This window comes from Erythrolamprus reginae, chromosome 6 (assembly GCF_031021105.1).
Source record: "Erythrolamprus reginae isolate rEryReg1 chromosome 6, rEryReg1.hap1, whole genome shotgun sequence".
Lineage (NCBI taxonomy): Eukaryota > Metazoa > Chordata > Lepidosauria > Squamata > Dipsadidae > Erythrolamprus > Erythrolamprus reginae.
The window spans coordinates 9649775-9659598 of record NC_091955.1 but is presented as its reverse complement, the minus strand read 5'-3'; the positions used below and the strand labels follow the sequence as shown (position 1 = coordinate 9659598).

Genomic DNA, 9824 nt, shown 5'->3' with positions numbered 1-9824 from the left:
TTTACTCTTCTTTTCCTTCACATTCAAGCGGCCCTGGTCGACTTTTTTGGAAGGCTGGACAAATTCTTGGCGATGTCCAGTTTCAGGAACTGGAGGGTCAGTATTCAAATCATTGAAGCTGGTTGCTGCGTTGGAAGGCTGGTAGAAAACGAGCGAACGAGGATCTACAGGCGTCAGCTGCGTCAGATGGGATTCCGACTTGGGATCTAGATAGTACTCTCGGTCGCTGTCTCCTCCCTCTTCCTCATTCGAAACTTCAGGGTTCCCTTTTTTCAGGATCTTCCCAGGCGGATCGCCAAGGATCGTAGCATGACCCATGGAGTCAAGACTGCTGTCAGTACTGACCCCATTTTCACTTTCAACAAACTCTTCGGTACAAAGAAGTGATTCTCTCCCTCCTTTCTCTTCTACTTCTTCAAATTCGGCCTTGTACACTAATAAAGGAAGGAACCCACGTTATCATTAGTACCCAGAAGACCAAACAACCTCAAAAAGTTTTCAATTTTAAAATTCTACAATTCTATATTCTTTATTTATTTATGGGGGAAAGATTAGCAGTAATGTGAGAAAATATTATTTGACTGAAAGAGTAGTAGATGCTTGGAACAAAGTTCCAGCAGACGTGGTCGGTAAATCGACAGTCACTGAATTGAAACATGCCTGGGATAAACATATATCCATCCTAAGATAAAATACAGTGTTCCCTCGATTTCCGCGGGGGATGCGTTCCGAGACCGCTCGCGAAAGTCGAATTTCCGCGAAGTAGAGACGCGGAAGTAAATACACAATTTTTGGCTCTGGACAGTATCACAAGCCATCCCTTAACACTTTAAACTCCTAAATTACCATTTCCCATTCCCTTAACTACCATTTAGTCACCATTATTACTGGTACTCACCATTGAATAAGGCACTTAGTGATCCTGATATTTATAAACAATAATTATTTTTTTTGTTATTTATTTGCAAAAATTATTAGTTTGGCGATGACGTATGACGTCATCGGGTGGGAAAAACCGTGGTATAGGGAAAAAAAACCGCGAAGTATTTTTTAATTAATATTTTTTGAAAAACCGTGGTATAGGCTATTCGCGAAGTTCGAACCCGCGAAAATCGAGGGAACACTGTACAAGAAATAGTATAAGAGCAGACTAGATGGACCGTGAGGTCTTTTTCTGCCGTCAATCTTCTATGTTTCTATGTTTATTTGTTTTGTCTAGTTATATCTCTTCTATGTCTTGTATCTCTTATATCTTTTCTGCTATTCTCTCTAGTTATATTTTACTCCTACATTTTCTCTCCTCTTCTTTCTTTAATATATTCTATTCGAATATATCCTCTATAACCTTCATTGTGTATTATTGTGTATTGGACAACACAAATAAAATAAATAAATTAGCAGGAGGACTGCGTCAACTCCACCACACAAGGGGAAAACCTTAGAAAACGCAACTTCAGGGAACAGAAAGCTCGATAAGACAGCTATATTTTTCTGGTCAACCAACATCCTAGATCAGTGGTGGCGAACCTATTTTTCCCTTGGATGCTGAAAGTGCCTACACCGATAATTCAATGCCTGGGGAGGGTGAAAACAGCCCCCCCCAGGCCCTCTGATGGCTGCAAAAGGCCTATTTGCTAACTTCTGGTTGGCGCAGGAGGCTCCTTTTTCACCCTCCTCAGGCTCAAAGGCTTCCTTGGAGCCAGGGGAGGGTAAAAACGCCCTCCCCAGGCCCCTAGAGCAGTGTTTTTCAACCAGTGTGCCGTGGCACACTAGTGTGCCGCGAGACATGGTCAGGTGTGCCGCGAAGCTCAGAGAGAGAAAGAAAACAAGAGAGAGAGAAAGAAAGAAAGAGAGAGAGAGAAAGAGAGAGAGAAAGCAAGCAAGAGAGAGAAAGAAAACAAGAGAGAAAGAAAGACAGAGAAAGAAAGCAAGAGAGAGAGAAAGCAAGAGAGAGAGAAAGAGAATAAGATAGAAAGAAAGCAAGAGAGAGCAAGAGAGCAAGAAAGAAAGCAAGAGAGAGAGAGAGAAAGAGAGGGAGGGAAGGTGGGAGAGAGAAAGACATAGAGGGAGGGAGGGAGAGAGAAATAGAGCAAAAAGAGGAAAGAAGGAAGAGAGAAAGAAAGAGGGATGGAGAGAGAGAGAAAAAAAGAGGAAGGGAGAGAAAGAGGGAGGGAGAAATAGAGCGAAAGGAAGAGAAAAATTTTTTATCCAAACTTTTTTTAGCCCCTCCCCCCCAATGTGCCCCATGGTTTTGTAAATGTAAAAAATGTGCCGCGGCTCAAAAAAGGTTGAAAATCACTGCCCTAGAGGCTCTCTGGAAGCCAAAAACACCCTCCCGGAGCCTCATTGCGAGCCAAAAGTCAGCTGGCTGGCACACACATGCACATTGGAGCTGAGCTAGGGCAACAGCTTGTGTGCCAGTAGCTATGTTTCTGTGTGCCACCTGTGGCACCCATGCCATAGGTTTGCCATCACTGTCCCAGATTGTGGGGGGACTCTGTAAACCGCTTAAAAAGCCCTGTAAAGTAGTGATATATAAGTGCTATTCCTCCCTCTGGCTCTGTACACAGGTGAGAAAAAAAAAATAGCTCCCCGTCCCTCTAGTTCAGAGCTTCCCAAACTTTTCTACACTCTGCTCCCCCTACAAGCTTCTGGAATATTCCTCCACCCCTTTAAAAAATAAATATTTGTATGCATATCATTGCATATTATAATTCTACCTACACCCTATAATTTTGAAACTTCTAAACCCAGGTTTTCACACCCCCTAGAACAGGGGTAGGCAAAGTCGGCTCTTCTATGACTTAGATTTGTATGCCGCCCCTCTCCCAACTTCAACTCCCAGAATTCCTGAGCCAATCATGCTAGCTCAGGGATTCTGGGAGTTGAAGTCCACATGTCATAGAAGAGCCAACTTTGCCTCCCCCTGCCCTAGAATAATGGGGACCCCTCTCCCAGTTTAACCCCCTTGAAATGAAATGGAAAGGTTGTCTTCTTGTAACCCAACTAGGATATCCAAGGCTCCTTTGCCCAGAACTGAGGCTTCCCACATCACACTAAGCTGTGGCGGCTTCAATCGTGGCTTAATCCCCAAACAAACCACGATGCACTTTGGTCGGGAGTCCCCAAGTTAGGGCTGCAATTTGATTCTTTGCGAGGGAAGCACGGTAGGGTGTGGTTCACGCATGGTAGCCTACCCACTAGCAAGCCAACCCCAAAAGGGTCTTTTGGCACGGGGCGGGGGTCCAGCCTACAGCCCCCCCCGGCTCTCAATTCTCCGCGGGGGCCTTGTAGGACTCCCTCAACTTCACACCACCCAGGATCCTCCCGGTTGCAAAGCAGCGCCCTTCCCCACGCTATTGCTAGGGCGCACAAAGCGCCCTTTCCCACGATATTGCTAGGGCGCACAAACCTTGGTCCAAAGCGTCTTAGCCAAAGTGTGCTGCGCGTCTTTCCTAACGGGACGGGCGCAGGGGCTCTTTGGGGAGACGGAGGACCCCCCCCCCCGCCAACAGCAGCCTGGGGGCCAGGCAACTGCACCCCTCGCCCCAAGCAAGCCAGGGCTCCGGGAGGCAAAGGGGGAGAGTCAATAGGGACCCCGGGGCCCTTCAACTTTACCCGCATCTTGTTGGGGGAACCGCCTCTGCCATTGCGCATCAGCCTCCATCGCCATCCCGTTCCAGCCCAGGGATCCGCGTGCGCGAAGCAGCCTCCGGAAAGTCCGCGAGACTCTACACCCCGCAGCCAGGAGGCGCTAACGGAGGGCCTGGATCAGCCCGGGAGTCCTCATTAAGAACACCTGGCCGGCCAGATGCTCAATGGGGAGGGGAGGAGCGCGCCTTGTCCCCGGCTAGCGAGGGAAAGGGAGAGGTGCCCGGCGAGGATTCCGAGCAGGTGGGCGAGTTGGGCAAGGGGTCAAGGATGTTGGGCACTTGCGACGACTTGGGAAGCCCGGGCGTAAAATGGACCTTTTGGGGGAAAAGCCGCCTTTGGCTGGTAGGCGCAAGCCAGGCACCACTGCGCGTTTCCAGGCTTTGCATCGCGCGCCGCTTGAAGCCCAACCGCGTTGGCCGTTTCAGAAAGAGTGTGGAGGAAGCGCACTGACGATCGGATTTGACCCCCTCGGGGGCTGCGACGCTTCTTGGCCCAATTTCTCTCCCCGGTTGAAACTGTTGGATTCCGAGAAAGTGGTGCGCGCTGTTATGAGACTCCAGGTTAATAGGTCGAATCCTCAACATGAATGGGCCAACAAGAGACTGCATTCCAAAACTACTACTACTACTACTACTACTACTACTACTAGTAGTAGTAGTAGTAGTAGCAGCAGCAGTGAAGGACTACCAGAATTTTTACTACCATACTGTGGGTGTGGCTTATGCATTTTCTTTCAACATCTTTCAGTGCTCCATTTTCGCTACCCCACCCCTGAGTAGTAGTAGCAATCATAATCATAATATCTCCGGGACTGCCTTCTGCCGCACGAATTCCAGCGACTGATTAGGTCCCACAGAGTTGGTCTTCTCCGGGTCACGTCGACTAAACAATGTTGTCTGGCGGGTCCCAGGGGAAGAGCCTTCTCTGTGGCGGCCCCGACTCTCTGGAACCAGCTCCCCCTGGAGATTAGAACTGCCCCCACCCTCCTTGCTTTCCGTAAACTCCTTAAAACTCACCTCTGCGGTCAGGCATGGGGGAATTGAGGCATTCCCCCCCCCTCTCCCTCGGGCCTATACAATTTATGTATGGTATGTCTGTGTGTATGTCTGGTTTAATAATGGAGTTTTTAAATGTTTTTTAAATCTATTAGATTCGTCATGAATTGTTTTATTGTATGCTGTGAGCCGCCCCGAGTTTACGGAGAGGGGCGGCATACAAATCAAATCAAATTTAATAAATAAATAAATAAATAAATAAATAAATAAATAAATAAATAAATAAATAAATAAATAAATAAAATAACAAAATAAAATAAAATAAAATAAATTTAAATACATTTAAATACATTTAAATAAATAAAAATAAAATAAAATAAAATAATTAATTGAATTAATTAATTAAAAATTAAATAAATTAAATAAATAAATAACAATAGCAGCAGCAGCCGCAACACCACTAATGGAAAATAATAATAATAACAATGGAAAATAATACTAACTAGAGGAAATTGAGGGCTGTTGATTTCAGAGCACCTTTTAGGCCAGGGGTCTCCAACCTTGGCAACTTTAAGACCTGGGGACTTCAATTCCCAGAAGTCCCAGAAATTCTGGGAGTTGAAGCCCACAAGTCTTAAAGTTGCCAAGGTTTGGAGACCTTCGGTTTTAGGCTGCCCAGGAAATGTTGCACAATTTATTTTATGTATAGTTTAGAAACTTTATATTGCAGCCTACCCACCCACGGCGACTCAAAGCAACTTTCACGGGTATAAAAGAAAAAAGGAACAAAGGAAGAGAAAGAAAAAAAGGAAAAAGGAAAGAAAGGAAGAAAGAGAGAGAGGGAGAAAAAGAAAGAAATAGGAAGGAAGGAAGGAAGAAAAGAAAGAAAGAGACAGAAAGAGGAAGGAAAGAAGGAAGGAAGAGAAAAAAGGAAGGAAGGAAGAAGAAGGAAGATAGAGAAGAAAGAGAAAGAAAGAAACTAAGAGAAAGAGAAAGAAAGAAGATAGAGGGAGAGAGAAGAAAGAGAAAGGAAGGAAGGAAGGAAGAAAGAGAAAGGAAGGAAGGAAGGAAAGAAGGAAGATAGAGAAAGGAAGGAAGGAAGGAAAGAAGGAAGATAGAGAAAGGAAGGAAGGAAGGAAAGAAGGAAGATAGAGAAGAAAGAAACTAAGAGAAAGAAAGAAAGAAGATAGAGGGAAGAAAAAGAAAGAAAAGAAAAAGAAAGAGTGAAAGAAAGAAAAAGGAATGAAGGGAAGGAAGAAAGACAAAGAAAGAAAATAATAAATTAGTAAAATAATCACCCTCCCCCACCCCAGCGACAACAAATGGTGAAGGAGATCCTGGTTGATCCCCAGACTCTGCAGCAACTTTGAAAGTGCAGCAGGTAATCCTTGACTTACAACCATTCATTTAGTGTCCAAAGTTCAAAACAGTTTTGACGTTCACGTCATCCGCATAATCACGTGGTCAAAATTTGCTTGACCCTTGGCACGTGCTTATGAGAATCGCAAGGCCCGAGGGTCATGTTTTGGGACCTTCTGGCAAGCCAAATCAAGGAGGGAGGTCAAAGTTCACATAACAGTCATGTTGCTTAACAAGCGTGGCAAGAGAAGTCATACAATGGGGCTGAATACATTCAATATTCGTTTGGCATAGCAACAGAAATGACAATTGTTGTACAGCGGTATCTCTACTTACGAACTTAATTCGTTCCGTGACTAGGTTCTTAAGTAGAAAAGTTTGTAAGAAGCCATTTTTTCCCATAGGAATCAATGTAAAGGCAAATAATGCATGCGATTGGGGAAACCACAGAGAGGGGATTCATAGAGAGGCCCCACAGAGGCTTCTCCCCGCCTTTTCCGGCCCTGTTTCCTCCCAGGAGATTCCTAGAGAGGCCCCATGGAGACTTCTCCCCACCTTTTCTGGCCCTGTTTCCTCCCAGGAGATTCCTAGAGAAGGCCCTACAGAGGCTTCTCCCCACCTTTTCCGGCCCTGCTTCTTCCCAGGAGATTCCTAGAGAGGCCCCATGGAGACTTCTCCCCACCTTTTCCAACCCTGTTTCCTCCCAGGAGATTCCTAGAGAGGCCCCACGGAGACTTCTCCCCGCCTTTTCTGGCCCTGTTTCCTCCCAGGAGATTCCTAGAGAGGCCCCACGGAGACTTCTCCCCGCCTTTTCTGGCCCTGTTTCCTCCCAGGAGATTCCTAGAGAGGCCCCATGGAGACTTCTCCCCGCCTTTTCTGGCCCTGTTTCCTCCCAGGAGATTCCTAGAGAGGCCCCATGGAGACTTCTCCCCACCTTTTCTGGCCCTGTTTCCTCCCAGGTGATTCCTAGAGAGGCCCCACAGAGGCTTCTCCCCACCTTTTCTGGTTCCAGTTTGTTTTGTAGAGTTTTGCCCCGTTCTATGACTTTTCACGCCAGCGTTGTTAAGCGAATCCCTTAAATCGATAAATTAGTAACAAAACTGTGAACTGGCTTCCCCAGCGACTCCGCTTGTCACAAAAAAAGGGGATCACTAAGGACTCCAGGTCGTAAATATGAGTCGTAAATATGCATCGTAAATATGGGTCAGTTGCCAAGTGACTGAATTTCGATCACATGACAATAGGGATGCTGTTAATGGTTCGTAACTGTGAAAAACAGTCATAAGTCACTTTTTTCAGAGCCACTGTAGCTTTGGTCACTAAATGAACTGTTGTAAGTCACGGACTACCTTTAATCTCCCATTTAACCAGAAACATAGAAGATTGACTGCAGAAAAAGACCTGGTGGTCCATCTAGTCTGCCCTTATACTATTTTCTGTATTTTATCTTACAATGGATATATGTTTATCCCAGGCATGTTTAAATTCAGTTACTGTGGATTTACCAACCACATGGGTGGGAAATTTGTTCCAAGCATCTACTCTTCTTTCCATAAAATAATATTTTCTGATCTTTCCCCCAACTAACCTCAGATTGTGCCCCCTTGTTTTTGTGTTCCCTTTCCTGTTGTGGTTAGCTCTGGCCCAGCCCCAAGGACTGTGGATGTGGGGGGAGACATCCACATGCTGCAAGCCTTCCCCCCCCCACTGTGGAATCTGATGATGAAGGCTCCTCTGACCAAGAAGACATGAGTGACAGGGAGGAGGAGAGTGTGGCAGACAGCTCAGAAGGAGATCAATTATCTAGCTCCTCCTTGGATTCAGAACAAGAGTTAATGATACAGCCACGCATGCGGAGAGCAATGCATAGGCAACAACAACTGTGAGATTATTATCAAAGAAAATGAGGCCACCTGTGGTTGGGTGGGGCTGTGGTCATTAGTGAGGCTGCTATAAATAGCAGCTTGTGGGTTTGGCCATTGTGGAGGATTATCTGATCGTTGTGTTTCGTGACTGCTTTACTGACTTTGACCTTTTGTGTGCTGATTTTTCCTGGCTTTGAAACTAGACCAGAGCAAAGTGTGTTTCACTTTGTGAAAGAAGAAGGACTGTGAATTGCCTCACAGCTGCAAGCTAAGTATCACAGAACTGATAAGGGACTTGTACAAACTCCCAGTTTGTTTGGAGACGAGTGCTCTTTGCTATACCAAAAGAGGGCTTGGTTTAAGTGACTTTTCATTATAAAGAACATTGTTTTGAATTTTCAAACGTGTGTGTGTCTGAAATTTGTACCTGTGAATTTTTGAGAGGAGTCAACCAGAGAGCTGACAGAACACTTTCCTATTAAAAACACTTCCCTCCTGGACCTTATTTAACCCTTTAAATCTTCAAATCAGAAGATCTTGGAACAAAGTCCCTTGGTTGCCTTGGACATTTTTTTTTTTGGTTTCTTCCAATTTCCAGGTGGGCAAACTGAGTTTGGAAAGCAGATGAAAACTTGGGAAGAATAGGAGTGTTTGCCTCCTCAAGCCACGAGCAACCTTTTAAAAGGGCTTGAATTTATTTTGTTTGCAAAACTGATTCATTAGACTGATTCCCCTGCAAAATGATTATTTTTCCCCAGCCCTGACCTTGTAGCTTGGAGAAACCAGCAATCACTCCCAGCCACACAAATTTCCACCCAGGTGGCCAGCCCCAATTAAAAAGGATCTTATTTAAAGGAGCTGTTATTTTCTCCCCTCAACTCTTTTAAGGCAGGTCAGGAAACTGGGCCCCTCTAGGATTTCAGAAATGCTACTTTATTGTTATAGGGCAGGAGACTCCAAACTTGGCAATTGTAAAGACCTGTGAACTTCAACTCCCAGAATTCCTTCAGCAAGTTTTTTCTCCCCTGGTGTCTTTGTATTTCCCAGGAGTTGTCTACTTTCCCTTTAACAATAGTACAGTGATACCTCATCTTACAAACTTAATTGGTTCCAGGACCAGGTTCTTAAGGTGAAAAGTTTGTAAGATGAAACAATGTTTCCCATAGGAGTCAATGGAAAAGCGATTAATGCGTGCAAGCCCAAAATTCACCCCTTTTGCCAGCCGAAGTGCCCGTTTTTGCACTGCTGAGATTCCCCTGAGGCTCCCCCTCCATGGGAAACCCCACCTCCGGACTTCTGTGTTTTTGCGATTCTACAGGGGAATCCCAGCAGGGGAAACCCAGCATCGCAAAAACAAGCGCTTCGCTGGCAACGGAAGTCCAGAGGTGGGGTTTCCCAGCGAAGGGAGCATCAGTGAAATCGTAGCATCGCAAAAACACCGAAGTCCTCGAAACCCCACTTCCAGACCTCTGTGTTTTTGTGATGCTGCGATTTCACTGAGGCTCCCCTCGCTGGGAAACCCCACCTCCATAATTCCATTGCCAGTGAAGTACCCGTTTTTGCGCTGCTGGCATTCCCCAGCTGAGATTTCCCTGCAGCATCACAAAAACATGGAAGACCGGAGGTGGGGTTTCCCATGGAGGGGAGCCTCAGGGGAATCCCAGCAGTGCAAAAACGGGTGCTTTGCTAGCAACGGAAGTCCGGAGGCGGGGCATCCCAGTGGTGGCGGTGGGTTTGTAAGGTGAAAATAGTTTGTAAGAAGAGACAAAAAAATCTTAAACCCCAGGTTTGTATCTCGAAAAGTTTGTATGACGAGGCGTTTGTAAGACGAGGAATCCCTGTCCAGTTTACTCCGCAGGTTGGAGTATCTCCATTTCAAGGCCATTGAGTGAGCTCTATCCAAAGACATTGTTCTGGTCATGTGGCTGGCCTGACGCCACCGAGCCCTGTT

General features: G+C 45.8%; 1 protein-coding gene across 3 annotated transcripts in view; it reads right to left on the bottom strand.

The window, feature by feature from the left end:
* The window catches only part of NOBOX (NOBOX oogenesis homeobox), a 26884-nt gene extending 23094 nt beyond the window's left edge, over nt 1–3790 (bottom strand). For 2 of the 3 annotated variants that reach the window (XM_070755228.1, XM_070755226.1), the window contains exons 1-2: nt 3619–3776; nt 1–434 (exon numbers count right to left, since the gene is read on the bottom strand). The exon at nt 1–434 is cut by the window's left edge and continues 271 nt beyond it. In XM_070755228.1, coding sequence (XP_070611329.1) covers nt 1–434; nt 3619–3673 — 489 coding nt within the window. In that variant the 5' untranslated portion in view covers nt 3674–3776. Of the gene's footprint in view, nt 435–3618 lie in introns of all 3 variants that reach the window. The other variant, XM_070755227.1, reaches the window with a different exon arrangement.
* Nucleotides 3791–9824: the final 6034 nt, after the last annotated feature.